General features: G+C 42.0%; 1 protein-coding gene across 3 annotated transcripts in view; it reads left to right on the top strand.

The window, feature by feature from the left end:
- The window catches only part of ELMO1 (engulfment and cell motility 1), a 536,712-nt gene that overhangs the window by 193,193 nt on the left and 317,411 nt on the right, over window positions 1-26,108 (top strand). For all 3 annotated transcript variants that reach the window (XM_004418819.3, XM_087429603.1, XM_087429606.1), the window contains 5 exons: window positions 701-852; window positions 3,030-3,108; window positions 8,601-8,651; window positions 11,196-11,318; window positions 12,719-12,850. In XM_004418819.3, the coding sequence (XP_004418876.1) occupies window positions 701-852; window positions 3,030-3,108; window positions 8,601-8,651; window positions 11,196-11,318; window positions 12,719-12,850 (537 nt within the window). The remainder of the gene's footprint in view (window positions 1-700; window positions 853-3,029; window positions 3,109-8,600; window positions 8,652-11,195; window positions 11,319-12,718; window positions 12,851-26,108) is intronic.

The following is a 26,108-nucleotide window of genomic DNA, read 5'->3' as shown; positions in this document are numbered from 1 at the left end:
AGCTTAAACTATTAGGGAATATATTTTAGAGCTTAAACTGTTATTTTAACTTTTAGCACTGCTAATTTAAGTGTTTTCCTGTTTGCGAAATTTGAGAGACGGGAAGAATTTATTTTAACCATAAGAAATTGGAAGAATGGGGCAAAGAGTGTTTCGCTGAACAATAACAAGGAGAGTAGCCAGTGACTGAAAAGTTGCCAGTTGAATTGTGTTGACAAGTGTGATTTGTGTGAGTCCCTTAAGAATGTAACAGGATCATAATAAGAACATAAAAGTCATAGATCGTGGGGGTGAAGGAGTAGCCTGGGAATGGAAGGGAATGGCTATTAGTATATGTAGAAATTATTGTCTCAAAAAAAAAACCAGGAGTCCTTACAATGTATGTGCTGAAATCGTCTGCTCCTGAAAGCTGAAACTGAGAAGAATAATCCCAGAAGAACCAGACAGAATAATTCTTTGAAGCTGTCTCCATTTTAAAGTGGCTTATTATTGAATTACAGAAATAGCATATATATAGTGTTTTGTAATAATGTCATGAGCAATCATTGTTGACTCAATGCGTTTCTTGCTCATCTGCTGTAATTCCAGGTACTTTTCATCCTCAGTGTCTGGTGTTTCTTAAATGAGCTCTCAATTTACTTGATTTGCTCCCTTCTCTGCTTTCCATGAGTAGTCAATTGTGTCCCTCTTGGATTTTCAGATAGCAAGTTTTGTGAACAAGTCAGCCATGGACATCTCAATCCTGCAGCGATCCTTGGCCATTTTGGAGTCGATGGTGCTCAATAGCCACGACCTGTACCAGAAGGTGGCACAGGAGATCACTATTGGCCAACTGATTCCACATCTTCAAGGGTAAGCATGCTGATGCCACCACTACGGCCAGGGGAGATGCTTCAGGTAGACAGCCACCATAGTGCCCTGGGAAACATTTCATATTGGTTTGATTAAATATACGGAAAAAGAGACTTTATTTGGCTTATAATCACATCTGGTACCATGCTCATCCCCCGTCACACTGAAATGGCAGTTACTTGTCCTTGGGTGAGCTCCATGCCTGTTCTTGGCACTCTTCTGTCCCTGGTGGCTGGCCCTTAGTACACACTCAGTTTGATGAATGTTGGTCGATATCAGTAGAGTTTTACTTTTAATAAGACATAATAGGTTTTTGTTCTCTTAAGTTCTCAACAAAGTCTTCCCTTAGTCATTTAAAATAGTGTTGTCTGTGATATAATGAGTATTTTCATATTAATTAGGAATTTTTAAAGGCAGGCTTCTTTCTTAGGCCCAAAGGGATTTCAATGATTGTCTTCTTTTGCATTTTATAATGTATATATTTTTTTCTAGAGGCTTGAGCTATAAGACAAGTCCCTTGCAGCCTTTAGTCTTTGGGGCTTTTTCTCTTCTCTCCACTTGAGGTAACTAGTAAGGTTGTCTCCGATCATACCAGACTGAGAAGGACCCCAACTACACAACGCCACATTATGAATTAAAGTATTTGTGGTTGCAGGTGGCAACAAACATCCTGGGCCAGCTTACACAGGACAGGGAGCTTATTGAAAGGATACTGGGGTACTTTGTAGAACCCAGGAATGACTTAAGTAGCGAAGCCTTGGGAAGGACAGAGACTGTGGCCTCCTTGGAGTCCTCACAACAGGCCTTTTCTCTAGCGAATTGGCTGGCATTAATGGGCCTTGGCTCCCAGTAACTGCTGCCCTGGGCTCTCGGGTCACGTTTGCAAATTCTCAAGAGGAAACCTGATGGGCCCGTTTGGGTTTGTTTGGGTTGGAGGTGCAGGGTGAAGATGTGAGGGAATATTCAGTAGTTCCCAATATATCAAAAATGTTAACTGTTGTATTTATAATATAAACTACCAAAGTGCACTAGATATTTCCTTCATTTGGATGGAGGATGGTGACCAGAATGTAAAATTTTAAGTCACACAACCTGTGGATTGTGGCCTCAGGGAAAATTAGCACACGGGCTAAAATGATGATTTTGTATGAAACCTTCTTTAGAAATAATACCAGTTTCACGTTTTCCTGAATGTGAAATGTATTAACTTTACAGTCTATATCTTTTCTCTGAAACTCGAGGGCATAGTTTCGCGTTCACGGTGTACTTTGCCAAAAGTGGAGAGTTTGTTATTTGCCAAGCTCTGTGCCAAGGATTTTATATGCATTACCTCATTTTATCCTAAAAGCAACCCCTTGAAATAAGTGTGTTCTTACCTGGTGTTACAGATGAGGAAATTGTGTCTTGGGGACACTCCATTAACTTGTCTGAGGCCACACAGCCAGCCTCTCGTGCATGGGGCTTTGAATTTCATCCTGCCAAAGGCTGTGTTCTAAGCCCTGCCTCTCCCCAAATTATCACTAAATGTAGCTCACAGACTGCTCTTTGTTTATGCCTTGGGTCCTTCTGATTTACTATTTACCATGCTGCTTACATTGGATCTTTGCTTCACTTGGAATTTCTGATTTCATTCTGGTAAAAAGCAAATTTGTAAACATAAATACCTGATCTTGTTTTAAAAAGTTTCTATTTGGAACTAGGTTTTTAGAATACAAAATGTCATTGCCATGGAGACAAAGCAGTTTCCTTTATAATAAGTCCAGGAATGTGGGGACACCCAATACTACTCCCAGATATACTTCATTCATCAGACAGAATATTACACACCTACTTACACATACGCACACGCTCACACACATACACACACATATGCTCATGTATGGACTCCGGGTCCATGCTTTTAATCCTAATAGGGAGAAGGGGAGAGAGCCAGCTGGCCCCCTGTACTCTCTGGGAGATCTCCACTGAGCAGTGTATTGACCGGCTAGTGATAGTAATTGTCCCTCCGCTGTGTTTCCAGCCTCATCGTGGTGGAAACACATTCTCAATTCTGACTCCATTTTCTAGATGCTTCCTTTCTCTCTCACCTTTTTTTGGAGAGGTGATCATGAGCCTTATCATGGTCTGACTCAGAGGTATTCTCTTCTGATTTTCTGTATTGTTCTGCGTCTTTACAGGACAGATCAAGAAATCCAAACCTATACCATTGCAGTGATTAATGCACTTTTCCTGAAGGCTCCTGATGAGAGGAGGCAGGTAAGTTGTATTTCTTTTGTCTTAAGACTAAGCCCAGGGCGGGCAACTTTTGGTGCAGAGAGAGCCCTCTCCTTCCCATCCCGGGGACTCCTTGGGCCTCCCTGCTGCTCTGTGGCTTGGCTGGCCAGCCTAGGATCATTCAGAAATCCAGTGGGAACTAAATGGAGCTGGGCAAGCCCTTGTCTGAGGAAGAATGCTAGCAATGCTCCAGCAGTAGAGACCTTTCATCAAATGAAACCCAATGTAGAAGCCCAAAACATAAAATGATGAAAGTGTTGCTGCTGTGGTAGAAGCAGAATTGGAAGCCCCCGTGATCTTCTGTCATTTCACTGAATGCTCACTGGAGCAGGGGAGGTGTTGTCTCCATTTTCCTGATGAGGAAACTGAGACCCTGAGAGATGTCACGCTGTGCCCAGGGAAGCGTGAGATGGAGAGGTGAGAGGACAAGAGGGAGAATATGCAGGTTGCTGCCACTGGTTGAGATAACGGTTCATGTCAGAGCAGCCCTTTGCTTGATGATATTTCTGTTGTCCGTGTGTGGATGTGGCTGGGAGGACTGAGCAATCCATTTCCCCTCCTCTGTGTAAACAAAAGGAGAGAACCACTTAAATGCACCTATATGAAACATACCCTTTTATGCTCTCCTTTGTCTGTAGATCTTTGGTTCTTCTTCAAGTAGGGAAAGGATCCTTATAGAGGGAGGTGTGGAAGAAGTGGAATTTTGCATGTCTTGGAATTTACCTCCCACCTCAAAATTCATTCGTGTTTTTTCCGTCAACATAACATATACTGTGTTACCTTGGTCACAGTTCATTTCACTTAAAAACTGGGTGGAAACATGAGATCTTTCAACTGTTAGAAAGTGTGCTGGGGAGCTCTATGACAGTTACCAGTAAACTATTTTAGAAGAATTTAGAAAGCTAGCATGCTACTGAACACTGTGTCAAGAATTTTATTTTTTTATTTTATTTTTTTGTTGCCAAGGATTTTAAACCTCAGTGACTAAATGTGAGGGTTTCTGGTTTCTTTTTCATTTAGGATGGTTTGCTCATTCCTGAGGGCTACGTTTGCACAGCGAATGGAGTGACTTTATAGTTTCATGTGCTTTTGGTTTGGTGTTGGCTGGAGCCAGGAGGGCCTGCCCTCCCCAAGCCTGTGCTCCAGGCTGGGTTTTTAAGGGTGGCTTTGCAGATCTTATGTGGGATCATGGGTGGGGCTACTCCTTTTATATTTATATCTAAATACTGAGCTCGTGATAACTCCCAGCAGCCTGGCAAATTGCCTGGAAGCTCTCATTGTGCACATGCACAAGCCTGACGTGGGCATTGGAGGAGCTTGATCCTTCCACTGGCCAGACCAATGACATCTGGCCAAACCACATGGTAGCTGAGTATAGAGAGTCTGACCTCTGGGGAGTTTCCTTTCCCCATCTGTGGGAGAAGAGGCTGGATTAGAGGAAATGAAAGCTCATGTTTACCCCAAGTGCTGTGATTTCACTTGGATCTCTGGATCTAGACATGAGTAAGATGCAGACACTTTGCATCTTACTGTCATACCAAGAATTACTGTTAATCTAAAGAACTGGAATTGCGTGACCATGGAGAAATAGGGAATCAGGTGTCAATCTGTAGTGACTCCAGGACAATGATAACAATGAAAATATGATGGAATATGAATATAACATTAGGCTTGGCTTCTGTGAATCAAATCTTTTTTTTGAAAATTAGGTAATATGAAACTGACATGACTCAATTTGGACATAAATTATAATAATAATAATAAACCACGAAGGGTAGTCTAATAGCATTAAACCATTTAAGTAAGCAAACCAACTAAGAAAGAGTGTATATAATTAAGCAGAAAATCAACAAAGTATTATTTGACTAATTTAGTCTTTGAAATAAAAATAGCTACAAGGTACTTACTTGCCCATAGAAAATTAACTTGAACTTTATAAATTGTGTTGAATTTAAGATGAATCAATAACTGTTGTTTGTCAAGTCAAAAGGAGTATTTTGATATTTAATTTTTAAAAAAATTTTTCAGTGACTTAAGAGAAAGTTAGCTCTAAATAAATAATTTCAAGTTCATAGTGAAAAAAAGTTTGATGTTATTTCCATTCAATGGAAGCCTGCAAAGCAAAAGATCAAGCTAATTAATGATATTACCTGGGTGGCTGTATATTATATCGATTGTTACTGGCTTTTGTTCTGAAAAATTAAAAGTTCTGAATTTTTTTGGCAAATAGGAAAATTTACCAAAGCCTGCCATCAATGATAAGTTTTTGAGAGTTTACCATGTGCCAGGCTCAGTGTTCAGTGTTTTAGTCTTATTTCATTTAATTCTCATATCAGTAGAAAGCCTTATTATTTCCATTTTACAAATGAGAAAATTGAGAGTCAAAGGGAATAAAGAACTTGGCCAGATTATTGAGCTAAGAGTCGGAGCTAGAATCCCAACCTCCTCCTTGCTCTTATCCGCAAAGCATCCCACTGAATGCCAGTCAAGGAGGCATCACCCACAGAATTCTCCTGTATTTGCCTGGTAAAGAACTCCCTGAAGGCTGAAAGACACCAAGTCCAATTTCTCACTCCAATTAGATTAAAACATAATCTAAACATTTATTTACTGGATTTACAGGAACACCTTTTTCTTTTGTTTATATTTTTAAAGCCTTAGGACAATGGATAAATTCTACTTTGGTGAAAAAATTTTATTTATTTCAACTTTTCTTTCCAACTTGGAGCCAAACACATTGGTAGGACTCCATTATCTGGGTTTTCTTTACCTTTCAAAATGTATAAAATGAATTTGGAAGGATTTTAACCATCTATAACCTTCTTTCTGCTTTGACTGAAGAAAAATACCACCATAGTCAGATCTTTTTACTTGTCAGGCAGACCCGAACGATATTTTTGTTTTGCATTCACTGAGTGGGCCTTACTGAGAGATCTCTGGGCTCGGCTTGGGGTGGGGATATAACTTCCTCCTCTGCGGAGGCCCCCCTGTTGGCTCCTGTGGGGGGCGGGGGTCATCTTTCCCATGCCTCCCCATGTAGGAGAGTCACCTTTTCCCTGCACAAATGGAGGGAAAGGGGTTGCTGTTAGGTGAGCAAATGCATCCTCTTCCTTACAACTACTTGCTATTGTTCATTTTACTATTTTCATGGCAAACGTGTTAGCGAGATCCCTTCCAAATTTCTCTACAAATATTTATGGTTTTGGTAGGCGTTATTATAAAAAAAACTTTTTAGTAAACTATTTGGTAGAAAAATTAGAAAATATATATTCCAGATTAAGAAGTTTTGAAACTCCTCTGATTGCATTCCAGAGAGAGGGAACCACTGCAACTACTCACAGGGGGTGACTTTCACGGTCCTACTTCCTGCTTTGTTCTTCGCAGACTCTCCTACATGCATCATTTTTTCACCAGATGCGATCATACTACATGCACTGCTTTTTGTTTAAACTACTTTTAAAACTAAGCAAGATTTTGTGGACATCTTTTCATGTCAATGTAACTATATCCATATTTATATCTATCTATACTTTGATATCATCTTAGTGGTATAAAATATTCTCTATGGATTCTCAAGTTTACTCCAGCAGATCCCTAATTTTGGACAAAAAAAAATCCATGATGTGGGCAGGGATTTTCCTGTTTTTCTCTCTGACCAGGCTTCTGTTCCTTAGGAAGGCAGTAGAAAATATTCATTCATTCTTTTATCAAACATTTATTGTCTACTCTGTACCATTGTGCTGTGGGCTTGGAATACAAAGATGAAAAAGACAATCTTTGGGCCACTGAGATGCCCGTAGCCTTGTGCAGAATATAAATATTGTAAACAGATAATAACAATAATTGTTCTAGTAGATGTTGGAAATGTATTGTCCCTTCTAACTTATTTTAAAATTTTATAAATCAATAGGCTAAAATAGGCACAGAGAATATTTTTTCTACTTTTTTGTTTGTGTGTCAGTTAAGCAGTAATTTCATTTTAATGAAAGAAAAGAAATTAAAAGAGCTATAGGGTCCTTTGGGCCTTTTGTTTTTCATCTGGTCCAAGAAAAAAAAATGAACATTTCTATTTTGATCAGGAAGAAAGCACTGCATTTCACCCACCGTGGAAGGCAGGTTCCTTCTGGATTGCCATTTATCTTGTCTCTGAACGTGTCATTGTCCATGCTCTCTTGTTTTCAAGAGATTGGAAGAAGACCTAGTACTGGATTTTGACTTTAATGCCATTTAGCTTTTTTAGATCACTTTAGAGTATTTATGCACTTGTCAATGCAGTGCATCCGCAGGGGTGTTAAAATAAAGCTATAACCTCTAACAGAGTCCTCTGCATTTCCATCCCTTCTTCTCTCCTGCTTGCTTTCCCTTCTGTGGTGGCGATGATGCCGTTAGGTTGGTGTAGAGAGCAGTGTTGACATCCTTGATTGTCCTCTGACTGTAAGTCCCTGCGTTCCCTTCGTCAGCACAGAGCGGGCTCCCATTCTGCTGCTGTCCAGCCCTGCCTGTGTGTCCCCCTCCTGCTTCCTCCCCGTGTTCTGGGTTCCACTTGCTTTCTGCAAGTTTATTTTAACCTTGATCGAATTCATGGTTGTGTTTTTAAATCTTGGCTTAGTTTCTTTCCCCTCTTCTCGTTAAGAGTAGCAGCATTAAAATTACCCCCACCCAAAGACAACCTTCAAGTGTCTTCCTGAATATGAGCAGTATTTTTGCTTTTGAATGTTTGCACCAAGATTGTGCTCAATGATTTGATTTTTCTTTAGTATCTGTTTGTCAGTATTGAGAAAGGGTGTCTGTGAATCATTTCATTTAATAAAATCACCTGCAAATCTCTGCTAGTCAGGCAGAAAAAGCACAAAGCACAACTTGCAGAAATGAGGCCTGGCAATGCTGAGTGCCACCCTAGAGCTTAGCATCTGCCCAGATATTTGTCCTTTGCTGAAACTCCACTCACTTCATGTGCATAGACTGTTAAGCCCTGGGGTGTGTACTACCCCCTCTTTGGTTTTGCACAGATGAAGATGAAATGGCTTTTAGAAGACTTAGATCTTTAAAATAATGGTTCTCTAGTATTGGAATCTCTTAGGTGCAGGTATTTGTTGCCCATTAAAAACACTCTGCACAATATAGTCTAATAAAAGCTGATGAGCCTTTCTAATGGAGAGCCATTGCTTTCATCTGGAGTGTTTGATTTTATTGAGCATTCACCTTTTCCTGGAAGGAGGAAATTCCTGGGAAAAAAAAAAAAAATGAAGTTTGCGAGTCCCAGATTTCCTTCCTTTGCTTTTGGACATGGCTTTGTTATCTAAACAGAACATTGGAACAGTAATTTGAATACTACTATCTGAGTCCATTCTTTCATAAGAAATACTGCTGATATCCAGTTACGAAGCACATGCCAAAATAAAGTCATTTTGGACCATGTTGAAATGTATCTTTTCTAACCTAAGCTTTTGTGTGGGTGTGTTTTTCTTCAACAGGAGATGGCGAATATTTTGGCTCAGAAGCAACTGCGTTCCATCATTTTAACAGTGAGTGTCTCTGTGCTGTGAACACTTGGTGGGGTGGAATGGCCTGGTGCACTTATTTGTCTCCTCTTTTGGCTTCAGTTTGTGGTTTGTTCTGTGACTCGCTTCTGTGGTGAAGCAGTAGGAACTAGAGAGGGGGAAGAAGCGTGCTTTTAGAATTGGAGTAAACAAGGCTTTCCCGAAGGGAATGGCTTTATAGGGTTGGAGGGAGGGGTCTCTGGAACTGCTCTAGAGAGAAAGACGTTCTGGCAGGAAGGGCTGGAAATCTCAGTGGGCAGGTTTATTACACTTTCTGTAGCTTTAGCTTTGCATTTCAGGAAATCAGGGGCTCCATAAGTGAAAAATCCACCACTCTGAGCTTTTACTGTTTTTAATGAGAGAGCTATTTGGAAACATATCAGACCCTCAGAAGTCCTGAAATTTTGACCATCATTTCCTGGGCCCCTTTGCAAGAGAAAGGCAGGAAAGACATACAAGGAACCCACTCATTAACGGCAATGCAAAAATGACCTGAAACCTCGGTGGAAAAGAAGCCCTACGTGTTACGTTGTGAATGTTTAGAAATAAATCAAATAGCGAGATTTCCTGAGGCCTTATCTGCTACTTGACTTCTAACCAAAGGCTGAAAGAAGCACGTGTGGTTGATTCCCCTCCTTACCAAAAAAAAAAAAATTTCTGCTTGTGTGATTCTGCAAGCTTACAATTACACACACACACACACACACACATTCCAATACAATGAGGCCATTAAAAATTAAAAACCTTATAAGGGCAAACAAAATAAATATTTTAGAACCCAAAGCCAATAGTAATGACTACAATTTGTCATCAAGTTTGATTTTAAACTTCCTGACTGTCAAGGATAAAGAGAAACCATATGAGTGTAATTTTTATGGTTTGATAAAAGAGGTACCCCAGTTCTTCGGAGATGACGTATTTTTCCCCCTGGAACTAGAATCTGAAATGGGTATTGGTAGAGCATTCTAATAGACTCTAGGTCCAAGAATAGTTTCGTAGAAATTGCACAAGGATTTATAATATGGTTATTCTGTATGCTGGCTCTCAATACAAGTGGAAGCTGCAAGATTAAATTGTAGCTGAGAGAAGGTGTTTGTGCAAGGAGAGGAGAGTGGCGAGATGAAGGAGCAGAAATGTTGAATTCAGGTCTTAGCCGGTTGTTGGTGTGGCCGTCGGAGTTAGAATGTCCGGGGATGGGGTGGGTGGAATGACTGTAGCCACCATGTCTGAAAGATCAGTTTGCTTTCATGGGACTTCTTTTATGAGACTTGGATGGCTGGAAGTTCAAGGTTGATATTCTCTGGCAAAAACTTGGAGTGCAGATACTTTTGAGTTGCTAATAAAATAGATATCTATATACTTTGGTACACATACACTTTGGATAGTAAAAGTATACTATGAATTAACATTGTGTCCTGAAGATTGAAGGATATAGGGTTTTATTCAACCCCCAATCCAACTGCCTAGCTTCCCACCCCCCATAATTTTGGTTCAGCGACTTCCTTCTATACCTCATTCTTCTCCCCAACCCTCTTTCTTTAACTGGCTATTTTGACATGGTGCTCACAGCCGGAGTGTGGAGTCCAGGAGCATGCCAGGTTGAGGGGCACCTATAGAAAGTTCTTTCAGACAGCAAGGCAGAGTTGTCTAACACATTCAAAATAACTGATTTGAATAGTTGTTTCACTACATTGACTGGTTGTTTGGCATTTTTAAGGCACAGTCGTGCTCTCTGCCAAAGAGGATGTACGTTATGCCCAAATGTTGAATCCTATTTCAGACCCAGCTCTGGTGGAGGCAAAGGCCCACATACCTAGTCTCCTGCCACTCCTTTTATATTTATTCTATTTTGGTTCTAAGAGGAAGGGTCATTTTATTTTGCATTTAATTGTTAACGGGAAAGTAAAGGAATGCACATAAATTCACTCCCTGCATAGTGGTGACCGTGGTCTCTGTATAGTTTCCACAGTGAATTAACTACAAACCTGATAGATACTTTGCTTTTGTGTCTTGCTTCTAAAACTTTTCCCCATTTAGAAGTGGGATCACCTGTCAGAGACACTTTTAGGGTAAGATAATGGCAAATTTGCTTGCAATACGTGTGCACTGTTTATTCCTCTACTGGATGCAAGGAATGCTTCTGTTGTAGAAATCCATAGTGTTCTCTTCAAGATACTCTCATTTCAGGCACACCTTCTCTTTAGGTTTTATAGGATTTATATGGCTGCAATCACCGTGTGTTTCCAGTGTCTTCCCCTCTTCCACTCCCTCCTGCACACAGTATGTCTTTTACTGGTTCTGTCCTAAGGATCAGGAACCTTATTGGGTCCTGGAATGTAAAAGAAAGCTCCAAGGTCACCCGTGTCCTCATCTTTCTTCTGAAGCGTGGTTCCACCAACCTACATCCCTCGTGCCTCTAAATGAAGAATTCTGGGGTTCTACTTGGCAAAATGACAGGGGTTCATTTTTGTTGTTTGCTTTTCCTTTCTTCCTTTTTTTTAAAATTTCATTTGTGAACCATCTCCCCAGCATGTCATCCGAGCTCAGCGGGCCATCAACAATGAAATGGCGCACCAGCTGTATGTGCTGCAAGTACTTACCTTTAACCTCTTGGAAGACAGGATGATGACCAAGATGGACCCCCAGGACCAGGTGAGTGCTCAATAGACAGCAGTAAAAGCACAGGAGGGAGACAAAGTGTCATTAAAAGTCTTTTCTCGGGCTACTCCAAAACAAAGAGGTTTTAGGTGATGATATTGTTTTATTATCATTTCAGAACTTGGGGTAATGTATTTAAAATTCAGGTGAATCTAGGATCAGAGAATAAAATAAAGGATTTTTTTTATTACTCATCAAACACATGCATATTCTTCCTTTATGGGGTAAGAAAGCTTGATGTCACATGGCCACAGACCTTGATACTTGGCCCCAATACCGCCAATGGTAACAGTTTTGGAGTCAAGTTCCCAGACAACTAGGGCGACTTGGTAGCTCTGTGTGTTACTGATTCTGCAGGTTGAGGAAGTAATTTCCATTCTTCAGTGATAAGTGCCAAGGGTGGGGTCCCGGGTTACACCTGATTTCTGGAGCTTTCATTTTTGTCGGTTGGCTGTTTGCTCTAATTCTCTCTAGGTCTCAGGTTGTTGTGCATGAAAAGTAATGTCTCCATCCAAAAGGCTTTTGGGGAAATTGACTGTGTGATGAGGAAGTGAGAGGAAACAGCTGGGAGCCCTGCTGTAGCACATTTTCAACTTAAACAGCGCTGCAGCTTTGGAAAGGAAAACACTCATTATTGGCACGTGAGGGCCTGATCTATCGCAGATGTGAACTGCACATGTGAAGTGTGTAACTGCTGTAGCACTTCATTCATGGCACGAGGCCATGCGATTAAGAATGATGGAGAGACTTTGAGAGGCCATCTAGCGTGCCCCAGACTTTTGGCAAGGCCAAGTCTATCCCAGAGAGATGAGACTGTCGTCTTACCACTTCCAGTGATGGAAGGCAATGCATCTTCATGTGGAACAGCCCTCCCAGTTTGGAAATCCTTCCTTTTGTTTATTTAAAGTATTTTCTTCTCATTGTGGTAAAATATACATAACATAAAACTTACCATTTTAACCAATAAGGGTTTGTTTCATGAAGTCACTTCTTAGGGGAGTTAGGGATCCCTTGTCATTTGAATATTGTTCATAAACCTTGTGTGCCTCAGTTTCTACAGTGCAGTCCTTCCAGGTTCTCTAACTTGGCTTTTTCCAATCATAAGCCTTCTGTTATATTTGGGGCTCCATTTAGAACTTCACTAGACAATTGACATAAGTATTCCAGATGATTTGGCCGTGAGGATAATTGTGGATTAAAGCCAGGACTAACCAGCAGGGAGAATGACAGGAGGAGAAGTATGCAGAGACGTAACTTAGAACATTGGTTGTCTTTATCTGTTTTTCTTTTGCCTGAATACAGTGATTCATTTAGACCCTGGGGAAAGAAGGAGTATATGTAATATCACACGATGAAAACAGCCCTCTCCTTTTTTTCCTCCCTAACGCCTTCAGGCTCAGAGGGACATCATATTTGAACTTCGAAGAATTGCTTTTGATGCAGAGTCTGAACCTAATAACAGCAGTGGCAGCATGGAGAAACGCAAATCCATGTACACACGGGATTATAAAAAACTTGGCTTCATTGTAAGTAAGGCATCTCCAGTAAGCTCTCTCCTTCCAACATCCCGGGGTCTGACCTCAGCCGCATAACTGATGTCTCCTCCGAGCGTGTGGTCCTCTTGCGTCTTACAGAATAGTTTCCACATTTTCCAGATGTTTAGCTGGTTTAAACAGGATCACATGAAAATCTCTTCTGGCTGCACTGAAATGGAATAACTTGCACAAGTGTGACTAATACTGAGTTTGTTTATTCAGTTCTGATTAAGTGTAACCAAGAGTAGTTAGCCCGGAATGCATCTAGACTTGGTTAAAGCTACGTCAGAAGATGCTTAAGGTTCTATTTGAATTAAATGGATGATGGCAACTGTGGAATGGATCTTATTATTGGGATAGTGATTGGATTACTTACATATATCTATTTCATATCAAAATTGAATTGAGAATCTCCTGAAATTTAATCATGATGAGATTTATGCAATTTATATTTTCCTAAAAATTTTATCTTGCTACAAATGCTAAATCTCCTAGATTTTCTTTTTTTCAGTTTGCAAATCAGAACACAGCTTGTCCTGAATATAATCTGTTGTTCTTGTTTCTACTTGCATTCCATTCTTGCCTGTATCATCATCATGTTTTTGCATGACCTTGGGCTAATTAATCTCAAATTCTGCAGGTGTAAAGTTGAGTTTCCATTTTAACCTCCATCATAAATGACATAAATGAGATTTTGTCTTCAGTGATTAGAAATCACCAGTCCTTATTTTATAATTGCAATACTCTTTCCTTGAATACATACACACACACACACACACACACACACACAACTATTTGTGCATATTGGTATCATGCTGTATGTGTTATTTGGAAAACCTTGTGTTTTCAGGGGAATTGTCGTTGAAAATGTTTCCACATCAGTTAACATGTATTGTTTTTCATTACTGAGGAGCTTTGCATTATTTGGATGGACTACAGTTTATTTAACCAAGCCCTTTTACTGAAAGTTTCAATGTTTTGAAATTACCATTGAAGTCTATCATGAACATGTTGGCTGCCCAGGGTTTATGCATGTCCATGATCACGTTATTAGAATGAATTTGTGGAACTGTCATTCCCATAGTAATTTGATATTACCAAATTACTGGCCGCAAACACTGAGGAGTTTCTACTTTAACCAGCAGTGGATCAGAGTGCTTTTTGTTGAACCTCTCCAATAGTGTTTCATGAATTCAAAAAAAAAAAAAAAAAAGCCAACTAACAATCTGATAAGTTATTGTTTTTATAGTGGTAATCTTAACATGTCTTTTCTAATAAGAATTCTTGTCAGACATGGTATTCAGCTTTGGGATTTGCTTTGCAGAGGTATGACGACATCATTTTTATCCCATCATATTCCATATTTTGACATTCCATTTGATCTTTTAATTGGATCTATTTTTTAAATTTTAGCAAAATGTTTCATAACTGATGGACCTAGTGAGAGCTCTCTGTACTTGGTATGTGTCGATGATCGAGGCTTCTGGGTAGCCCTGGTCTGCTCTCTCCTACCTGCATGTTGGCAGAGCCCATTTACCAGGGATTTCGAGGAGGGACTATGGATGGGGCTTGCATTCTACCTCACCCTAGTTCCTTTCAGGTTTTACTTTTGTGTGTCGAGTAAAGTGTATCCAAATCACCTGGGAAGCTTTGCAACATCACCTACTCTTTCTGACCCTCAAGTTATATCCAAATGGCCCAGAAAGAGATCAAGGCATGTGCATTTCAAAATGCTCCCAATTGATTCCACTTGTCCTGGTGGAGAGCCTGGGTGAAGGGTATGCCTGAGCTACTGCCATTTCATCTTCCTCCTTCTGGTACTCCCTGGATTTCTGGTGTGTTTGAACCATGTAGAACATGCAAAACTCTAGCTCTTTACACATACTGCCCCTGGCACTCATTGTGTCTATGCCCCAGGTCCTAGTGGTTTTTGTCGAGGCATTTGGGTCCCAGAATGCACAGTGTCATTTCTCCTTCTGGCCATGTGTCAGAGGGAGGGAAGAAAGAAGGAAATTGGGGGATGAACATGTGGTGGGACTCGGACAATTACAGGTCTTTAGGTAGGGTACACATAATGAGGATGGAAGGTATGAAGCATCTCCCTTTTTATTTTCATGCGCTGGTCCCTGTGTGAAATCACCAGAGTATTCCATGAGCCAAACTCTGAGTGGTCTTTCTCAATGTAGTTCCATCTGTGTTGACATGATTATTAATTCTTTCCATAGTGGTGTTAGAGTATATCTCTGTCTTAGTTTTCAGTGTCTGCTGAGTGTTTTGCTTCATGAGTACTTTATGAAGAACGATGCGTTTTCTAAAACTGAAGGCTGATTTGATGCAGTTTTAAGGCCTTTAGCAGTTCTGTGGCCTCCTCTCCAAGGACTTGAAAAGTCATTTTAGAAAAAACAAAGACCTTGACCAGAGAATAACCAAAAGAGAGTGTTGGTTTCCTTTATTTTCCGTGGTTCTTCTCCCAGGCCACGATCTTGCATCAGGGAGTTGGGAAATTGGAAAGACTACTTAGTAATGATTTGTAATGCTAGAAATGATCCAACAGCTTTGACAAGCAGAGATTTTCACTTTGAACGCCCTGTCAGCCAGTAGACGAGCCTCAGTGAAGGGAATCACGCGCTCATTGCGCCACCTAGAGACCATTGTGCAAAAACACTGAAAGCTGGCCAAGGCCCTCAAGTGTGCAGCCGCAGAAGTTCTAGATGCTGTAGATAGTCTTGGTGTAGAATTCTCTCTGTGCTTCCAAAGGAGGAATGATCTTGCCTTTTAATTCCTTCCTGAACTCCTTCCTGTTAACTCCTTCAGGAGCAATTTGAGATTTGGATAATCTTTTGGATCTCTTTGAAGAAAAGTTCCAATTTGTACGATGAAGACTGCTATTTCTCATTTCACGTCTCCCAAGGAGCAGTGCCCGGGAAGAGTTAAATGACAGGTGTATGCAGTTGAGTGGGCCTAGATTTTAATTCCGTTTTTCCTACTTACAGCCATGGGCCAGGGGGCCAGGTATTTCACCTATTTCCATGTCGGTTCCTCAGTTGTGAAGCTGGGCAGGTTCTCTTCTATTTCAAAGTTCTTGAGAGCCTGCAAGACCATCTATTAGTGACTGGCACAGTGCCTGGAATGGCAGATACACCCAGGAAATGGAACTTCCCTTCCTTGCCTTTAGAGAGCACTTATCATGGAAATCACAGGCAGCTTTTTAAGTTTTCCGGAGTCAAAGGGGCCATTGCTCCAACAAGGCAGGGAGAACAGTTTGTTTAAGGATAACAAAGCACAACACCTTTGAGAAGGGAGATGCGCCTCACATTCCTTCTCAGCACAGCATCCCCAAAGAGCAGATTTTTCTGATGGAATGACTCTAAAATCTCAATCTAAAGTGGCTAAATGGCTTAGTGGTTAGTCATAATACAGAAAACCATCTGCTTTTAAAACAAAGCAGCATAATCTTCTAAGATCTCTTAGTTAACGATTCTCTAGTTTCAAAATGGACATGGCTTTGTAGGCCCCCTGGGGGCAGGGGGGGCCGGGTTGTCTGGGACAATACTATTCTTATTGGAACTTCTAAGGAAGGGCACATGTATTTCTCAAGGTGATGGAGGGCAGATTCTCATTTTTAAAATGACTTTATTTTGAAAACCGGGGAAATGCCTGTATATGAACCATACCCTGTTGATTATAATGACCAAGAACTGTGCAAAATGGTTTTAATACTCTGTGAAGAGTTGTGTTCCTGGCCAGTAACCCTTCAGAATTTGTCTGTCTTGATGTCAAATCGAGAGCTTCTCTATTTGTGAATTTTACTTTTGTCCAGTCTATTGGACAAGCATTAAAAAGGAGACGTCTGTGGTTCATATTTCTGATCCCTCTTGAACCAAGGCAGATGTTAACATTGGACAAGACTTTTTTGTTTTCCTAGTTGCTTTTTTTCCTTTCCTTTAGCTTGACTGTGGCCAAAATAAACTCATTTTTAGAAGAAACTGTTTCTGAACAATATATTGTGCTTTAATATGAAAAGTTTTGATAAACATTTCCCTTAACATTTTCTTAAAATTAACATTGTCTTAAAGAAAAAAATGACTAAAATGTGAAGGTGGAAAAAGGTAATGGGAAAAACGTTATTTCAGAATTAAGATTCTCTTTTAAAAAAAAAAATGTAGGTTTGATTATATTCAGTGATGTATATGGTGAGGTCAGCACCTTACCTGGAGATGATTGCTTTTGAAAAGACAGTTTGTTACTCATGGTTCCCAAGAGGGGGAGCATGGCACGCCACACAGGGCCACATGGGGAAGCACCAGGGTTGGTCAGGAGGCAGAAGGAGTGAGGGGAAAACATGGGCAACAGCCTTTGTTGTGGTTTCCATGGAAAAGGCAAGGCAAGGCAAGGCAGGGCAAGCAGGCTTAGGATTGGCTAGTTTGAATCATTTCAGTGGCTCCGGGGTGTAGCAGCTGCCCCTAGTTGTCTGTTACCTGGCCCTGTGGTGATTAGGGCAGGGGGATAGTGGCCCAGAGTACAAAAGCCTGATAAAGGAGATTGTTGGAGTTCAAAATCTGGATTGGTTCGCTTGCGTATGAAAGGCACACTTTCTCTCTCTAGGAATTCGATGACCCTGGGAAGGGCAGTCCCTCCAGTGTCGGCAAGGACTCAAGATATCAAAGCATCAGACAATACAAAAAATATAAAAACATGATTAATACAAATTCATGTTCAAATTTTTAGAAGATTTTCTATCTTCTTGGGTGATAGATAATAATTATGCATACTTACATAAGTATAATTACACATAATTACATATGCAGTGCTTGGTGTCATTTTAATATATTTTTTTCCCAAATACAGATGGCAGAGAATGAAGTGAGATACATATTTATATATCTCTTCCTCCATCTCCATCTCCATCCCTGTTCCCATACCACAGAAGGAAGCATCTTAGTCTAAATGCTACTAGAATTCAACACTTACTGTGAGAGTGTGACATTGGGATTAAACTTGGGCTCTGGATTCAGTTTGCCTATGCTTGATTCCTGACTCTCCCCTTCACAGGTTGAGTGACTTGAGCAAGTTACTTGACATTTTCATGTCTCAGTTTTCTTATCTTTAAAATGAGGCATAATAGTTTTCTCTATCAATAGAGTGTTGTATGGATTAAATTAGTAGATACTTATAAATCATACAGAATAGTGCCTGGCACATATTAAGCAGACTGAATTTAGATACTATTATGATGATGTTACAATTACTATTAATATTATTATTGGAAGGTCACCCAGTGCCCCATGACACTGTGACAGACAGTGATGGGGGAAGGTTAGAGTTGTAAGTTGTCCCAAGAGGATGGTGAGCAAATACATGGTTCACAGTAACAGTTGAAGTTGAAAGAACAATGTGTGCTTGGGCAACTGCCAATAATTTGTCATGGCCAATGTTTATGTTGCATGGAGACAGAGAAGTGGAGTTGGCTTTGCAAGTGAGGGACAGATTATAGAGAATTTTAAGTTCAAGGGGGTTTGAAATATGCAGTCAATCTTCATTATTCATGGATTCTGTATTTGCAAATTCACCTATTCACTAAAATTCATTTGTAACCCCCAAATCAGTCATCATGGTGCTTTCATAGTCGTTTGCAGACGTGCACAGTGGCAAAACATTTGAACTGCCCGACAGACACGTGAGGTCCAACAGGGGACACCCTGCCTCCTCGTCTCTCATATTGTAAAGTAGTGTCCTTTTCGTGGGTTAGCCAGGACCACGTTTTTCAAGATTTTGTGCTTTGTGCTGGTGATTTTGCTGTTTAAAATGGCCCCCAAGAGAAGTGCCGTAGTCCTGGCTGGTGTTCCTAAGTGCACGAGGCCGTGATGTGCCTTACAGAGAAAATATGTGTGTTAGGTACACTTAGTTCAGGCATGAGTTATAGTGCTGTTGCCGTGAGTTCAATGTTAATGAATCAACAATATGTATTAAATAAGGTGTCTTTAAACAGAAACACACATAAAACAAGATTATGTATTGATCGGTTGACAAACATCTTGTGACAGAGGTTCGAAGGAATCTAACCCTGGAATTCTCTTAAATCTTAGCCACACGACATTCAGGAAGTCTTGATGCAGGCTGGGGTGCTCTGCAGGAAGCTCTGGCCAGCCCACCCAGCCCCAGCAGATCCCTTCCACCTGAGGGACCCTTGGGTGACATTGGTGAAGGGATTACCGGTGACTGAGACCCCTGCACGGGTCAGTCTGGATGAACTCGCAGGCAGATACTGGATGTGCCTGTTTCTCGGAACCAGATCTTCTATTTTCTGCCTCATTGATGCTGTGCTCTGGTTCATTCTGATCAGACACCCCCGTTTTCCATTTTAAATGCAGCAAAGCGCCAGTGCTAATCATTTCTAGTCCGGGTGTAACTAGCGGGGAGATTCCAGTCCTTAGGGAAGCTGGAGCAGAATCAGCCACCAGATGGCGCAAAACCGTTGACTCCCAACCAGACTCTCCCCACACTCCCTCCAACTCAGATGACCAGCCACTAGGACATCCAATTACATTGCAGCTCTGCTTATCAGCCTGCAGAGTGTGAAGTTGTAGGACCGAGACAGGGGGCCTTAGGATCTCCTCAGGGAGTCTCTTTAGCTTTCATCCAGGCCCTGCAGAGGCTAGAACATTCTAAGATGCCCAGCTGGCCTCCTTAAGTGAAATTTGCCTGCTGTTCATGGCAGATGAGCTTTTATCCGGTACCCACATGTCTTGACTCTCATGCCCAATTATTTTTCCTTGTGCTGTCACGAAAGCCTTTTATACAGGGCATAACAATCTCTACATCTACTATTTCCTTCTGTCTTAACATGGAAATACAGGAAAGAATGCACTGGAAATGGAAAATCTAAATGAATATTGACTGTAGAAACAATAATAATAATGTGTTTGGGGGTTTAAATATATATATAAAGAATTAAAACATGTGACATCAATACGTGGAGGGCGTATGAGTGGTAAATGGAGTCACAGTGAGCCAGCACTGTTGGGACAGGGGACAAAGCTGCCTGGGGAAGTTTGAACTGATTCTTGATATGTATTTCTCAGGTGAGTAGAATCTTGAATCATTTTTCAACTTTTTCTTTTAGGTAGCCACTTCCAGAGTTATATGTTCAGAGGTGGTGTTGAGACTTCTGTCTTGATGGTAGGGGGTACTTCAGCCTCTTGGATATTTTTTTCCTTTCATCTCCGCCTTTCCTTTCTGCACTCCAGCAAATAGCAAGGGGGATGCTGAAAAGGAAATCAGCCAAAGGAGAGCATTCTATGAGGCTACCCATAGTTCAAGCAAAAACTGGCAGGCAGTTGTGTTCACTTCCTTGATTGGCAGGCGATTGGCAGGCGAGTCATGTCTTTCAGATGACTCCTTCCCTACAGGTGAAGGGAAGACCACCAATGTCCTGTCCTTACATGTCCAGGGTGGGCTCTGCCCTGTCTTTCTTAGTTGTCTTTGGTTCAATGATACAGGGCATGTTTGGTTGTAAGTATGGAGACCATAGCTTTGTTGAAGTTGTGGCTGCACATGTAGAAAAGGAAAAGCTAGCTTTGGAAAGATCTCTGGTAGAACCAAGATCAGATATCGGGTTTTATTTCCCATCATTGAACCGAGCAGAGCAAATCATCGGGACAGAGCTGCTGCACGGGGAGCTCTTCACGTTGGTATCTGCGGCCTCTTAGTGCTGCCTCCATGTCAGGTTAGCGTCATCAGACTTCCTGGTGGTGCAGACAGACATCAAAGCCCACATAGAATATTTGCAGATCTTTTCTGCCCTGATTCTGCTTTGCCCGTGGTGTGGCTTCTAGGGGCAGCCCCAGCACGCGCTCTCCGTCACGGTCAGAGGTCGAGAGTCAGACCGGTTCTCCACTGCCCAGCTCTTGCAGCAGGGCCAGTGTTGTCGCTGCAATGTCCGTCTGTTCGGCGATTTTACGTGTGTTACATGTCGTTCCCCTCCCCCTCCCCTAGCAGCGGGCGGGGGCGTGGAATAGTGAGAGCTGCGGATAATCTCGTCTCAGCATCAGCCCACAAAGTTCCAGCATCCATCTGCCGAGGACGCCGTCTGAAGATGGTGAAAAGTACATCAGTCCTTCCTCCTCGACAAGGGACACATGAATAATTGTACTTTTGAAATGTTTTGATATTTTTAAAGGAAATATTTTAAAGGAAAACTTTAAGCTTTAAAGAATAACAAAAGAACTCTGATTCATCGCCGTGACAATATTTGAGCTTCATTCTCCTCTTGTATTTTTTACTGTAATAAATCTTACTCTAGGCAAAATTTCTCAGGGACGACTACTGAAAACGAGGTGAGGAGACAGCTTCCTTCTGCTCCTCGTTTTCCCAGCTCCTTTTCTGCTCAGCGCCCATTGTTGCGCCTGAGGGACCTTTATCTCCTGTTAGAGCTCAATCTGTTTTCTGGTCACTAGGGGGCGCTCCTAACAAAGGCATGTGTATTCGTTACTCTCCAGGCTGAAGGTGTTTTTGTCGAGAGCTGCTCTGATGTGCTTGAGAAGGTCGAGTACTTAGCCTTCTGTATGGGGTAATTTTTAAAAGGTTTGGAAGAACCCTGGCCCAGCAGAAACTTTGTGCCTTCCACTTTTAGCTTAAAACTCACAGGAACTTTGTCCCCTTTAAAACGTGGCTGTGGCAGAAGGAGGTAACTTTAATAAAGTGTTAGTCGTTAACTTCTTATAATATTGTGCACACTTTCTTGGCATCCTTTCTTTGTATGTGGAACTTTGGACTAAAAGGGCACCATCCAGCAGGTGCAAGGGTGATGCACAGGGGATGCGGGCTTAGTGACACGTAAACAAGTCAATTTTATTTGAGACTATCTAGCATCGTTTTTATGAGTACAGCCTCTGTGGCCAGACTGCCTTGTTTTGCATCCCAGCTCCTTGCTCATCAGCTGTGTGACTTTGGACAATTTACCTAGCCTTCCTATAAACTCAGTATCTTCATTAATAAGATGAGTATGGTAATAGTTCCTACCTAAACTTGTTATGGAGTTTAATAAGTTAATAGATGTTAAGTTCTTAGACACCTGCCTGGCACTGAGAAAATTTTAATAAATTCTAATTATTGATATTACCATTTGGATCTGATGGCCGTAGTGAGTCATCCCCCCTGGATGACTGGGACAGTTCTCCATTTGACCATAACCAGCTGGATCTGAGAGTAGAAATATGTAGCTTCAAAAGCAGAGCTAATCCTCAGGGGTGACATATCCCAAAGTCCCTGAAGTCTAGAGAATTTTTTTAAGAATGGTTAGCAGGCAGGAATTTCATACCCCTCCAACAGCCTCTTTAATGCAGAGGTGGTTCTTTCTCCTCTGCCTTCTGCCACTCTGGAGGTAGCACACAGGCCCATCGCTAAGTATGTCCTTATGGATCCAGTCTGCCATATGGTCTGCTCCTGTGAGAATTTTCAAAAGGAGGGAGGGCTCAAAACCACAACATAGATCAAAGGAATATTGCTGTCCACAACAGGAAGCACTTTTCACTTGGCTGACTCCATCCAGGATAACCCTTTAGAGTGTCTTGGAGTTAGTCTAGAACCAGAGCATTCGATCAGAGTTTAGAATAGGACGAGCAGTTACGAGGTTCTAGAACCTACGATGGATTATTGTAAACATCCAGCACTTCTCCCTGTTATGCTTTGCTGTCGTCACTGGTGATTTTGCCCCTGGTGGGATTGTGTCAAAGCACCCTTGAGAACAGTGCTGGCTCTTCTGGGGTGCAGGCCAGAGGGGGAAGCAATGGCCAGTGAAAGACCCAGGATGCAGTTGCCTGCTTACTGTTGACCCTGCTTTTGACAGCCGTTGAACAGCTCCACAAGAAGTTAGCGTGCCTTCTATTTTTAATCTTTTTCCATGAGACATTTTTTTCTTTTCCTTTTTCCAAATGGTCACCATTTGTCAATCTGTCTCATAGCTCTGAATTCGGTGTGATGTGACCCCGGGAGAGGAGGTGTGAGCACGACATCCAGACCTGCTTCATGTCTGGGAGGAAGTAATTTATACACCAAGAGCTGGCTTCAGGGCGTGGGATTCTAATTCTGGGGATGGCATTTTGTGTGTGTAGGAAGACTGTCAAAACCTTTCCAATGGGAAGGGACAAGAACCGATTCGAGAATAACGTGGTTATATAACAGCTATCCCGGTGCAGGGCATCTCGGCATGCTTCCTGTACTTATTCATTCCGAAGACAGAAAGGGGAGCAGGAGGAATTCTCCATGAACCCTTGCAAACCTACAACTTTCCAGTGAGAAATGACGCCCAGTCCTGAGATGGTTCTGGAGACAACACAGATAAAAGGGTAATGGGTGTTGATAACCCTCTGCTTTCTTATTATTCTTGCCCCTCCTCTGTGTTTATCAAATTGATTAGCCTGCTGAGAATATACAATTTTTAGGTGGTCCATGGGTGTTCCATTGATTTTATATCAATAACGAAACAGCCACAGCAGCAACCCCCACCAGCTGTAGCATTTTGGGCGCTTCTTGGGACCTGGGCCAAATGGCTGCCATGTGGTATCTCATTTCATCTCTGCAAGGCACAAGGCACAGCTGCTATTATTCCTATTTTTGAGATGAAGAAAATGAGGCTTTTCAGTTTTAAGAGGTTGAAAACCTGCCCAAAGGGATTACATTGTTTTTGCGGAACAAGGACACACTTGTAGACTTAATGTCACTTCTTGAGTTGTTTAGCCAAAGGTACAGACTGCAATGGAAGCGAGGTGGTGAAATAGACGAACAGGGCATATCTTGGCAAGACTCTTTTTCTGGTCTCCAGGCGCCTTAAGGGGGTGTTTAAAGTCGGGACACTCTCTACTCCCGTAGAGTCCTGCCAGGATTGAGAAACCCACCAAATGCTTGTCTCACCATGGCCTTTTCATTCTCTGGGTGATATCGCTGTTAATGAAGACTGCACACCAACCATCTGCTTGCTTCTCCTCGAGGGAACGGGTACAGACCGTTGACTTTGCTGGTTCTCGAATCAAACCCAACAGGAGCAAGGCCCCATCCTTCTCTGGGGGTAGAAAGCAAAGCAGTGTTCGCTTGTTTTTAAAAACAGTGTTGCTTCCAGTTTTCCGGAGTCCTAGAAAACCTCCCCAAATACTCAGGGCCGGCACGTGGTGGCGCCAGCGTTTGGCTCCATGTCTGCCTGACTCCAGTCTCCAACTCAGCCTCTGGGCTGTGCTCTCTTGCTATTTAAGGAAAAATGAAAATGCTAGATGAAAGGTCTCGCTCTCGGTAGATTCAACTCAGGTAACACAGGGAGGCCTGGTTTCCCTTCTCTGCTTGTTTCGCCTGTGCTTGATCTCTCAGCGTTTTCTGGTGATTTGAATTTCATTGGTTTTGTTCTGAGTTTTCTTTGTGCCTCTCCTCTTCTTCCTCCTGATTGGGAGCCTTTCCCCTCAGAGATGCTTTCTCTTTACCACGCTGATACTCGCCTTGCTCCGTAGGCAAAGCAAAGTAATGAAGGAAAGCAAGTGCTTTGATGACCAGGGTCCTGAATCCTATCTTCCTTACTCCATGGAAATCCAGAAATTGGCCTTAACTCTCTGCCTCCCATTGTTCATAGAGCCTGATGTTAGCAACTTTGATTTTGCTTCTCTCCACCATCCAGCCCTTTTCTATATTTATCCAAGATATCATATACGTTTCTTCTTAGCTCCCTGGAAGACTCTCCACATTCCCACTGCAGCCATTCCTTGTCCCTCATGAACATTGGGGAAAAGGAGATGGGCTGGAGAATGGGGCACAGGAAGAGGGAGACCCCTGCCATTTGGCTGCTGGTCTGGGGGGTATCCACCACAGAGAGTACATTTAGGAGAAGAGCCACACCAGCCCTTGCAGATAGGACAGCTGTGGGAGGAGACACCTTCCTCCCTTATTTGGGAGAGCACTGCAAAGTCATGCCATGGCTGCACATGGAAGGAAGCCCTGCCTCCTGCTGGCTGGGTGTGGCTGAGCACCCAGAATAGGTGTTGAAGGCATGGGAGAGGAGGTGGCTGTGGATTTCAGCTGTCTGATCTGAGGGGATCACTGAGAGATGGCACCCCATGGTCCCTGTAGATTACTTGATGATAATGGATCGGGCAATGGAATAGGATCATGTTGGAGTTTAATCCAGAGGATACAAATTGATTCGTTTTTTCATGCAACCAATATTCATGAGCATTATTATATTTAAAGCATTGTGCAAATAAACCTCTAGTCACGAAGATGAACCATGCAGAGGCCAAGACCTTCATTGAACTTATTGCTCAATAGACTCTCTGTCCCTCTGGACTTCTGCATGCTGTTCCCTCTGCTTGAACTTGCTTCTCCTTCTCTCCCTCTTCTCTAGTTCTCAGTCCTGTTATTAATTCTGGTGGGATGTGTTACATTCTTAGACTAGACAAGGTGAGTCTCCAGGACCTTCTGTTTCAGCACTTATCACCCTCATTGTTATTACCTGCTTACCAGCCTGATGTCTCCCCAGAGGGATGGGCCTTTGTCTATTTTGCACACCATTGCATCCCTTGAACCCAGCACAATTCCTAGCATTGGATAGGCATAGGGTAAGTGTGTGTTGGATGAACGAATGAATGAATGAATGGGTCAGTTAATGATTCTGTCGTTCAAGAAGGGAGACACATTTATGTGCATGTGTGTGTGTATGTGTGTGTCTGTAATACCAGATAGAGGTTGATGTAAACTATGAGAAAAATTCAAATAGAGTAGAAAATGCCCTTGAAATTCCAAAAAGTAATAAAAAGAATTTGTTTGAGGAATCCATGAAGTTACTTGGAGGGGACATTGGAGATGTTTGGACAGGCAGGACTTGGAGGAGGAGCAAAGGGACCGGCAGGAATTCGCTGTGAAGGAGGAGCAGGAGCGCGGGCGAGAGGCAGGGCGTGGAAAGCTGAAGGGTGTGAAGAAAATGCTCCTTTGATGACAGGCCGTGAAAGATGCGCTGGGCTGTTTGGATGATATTTGATAATTTTTAAATTAGGAGATTTTGTGTTTAAAGCTGAGGTTGTCATTTTGGTAGTAGTACAGAGAGATGACCTTTGATGTAGGTCCTTCTAGTCTTTTTTCTCTGTGTGCACCTGGGGATGTTGCAGGACGTCTAATGGTGGGAGTACTGTTAGAGAACTATGTGGAATACCCAAGGTGGGTTCTTCTGAGCAGAGTATGTGTAATAGATTTACATGTTTGTGTGTGTGCATGT

The sequence above is a fragment of the Ceratotherium simum genome, chromosome 1, assembly GCF_057802395.1.
Source record: "Ceratotherium simum simum isolate JZ-2026a chromosome 1, ASM5780239v1, whole genome shotgun sequence".
Taxonomy (NCBI): domain Eukaryota; kingdom Metazoa; phylum Chordata; class Mammalia; order Perissodactyla; family Rhinocerotidae; genus Ceratotherium; species Ceratotherium simum.
The sequence above is the reverse complement of the archived record's forward strand: the minus strand, read 5'-3'. Positions and strand labels throughout refer to the sequence as shown.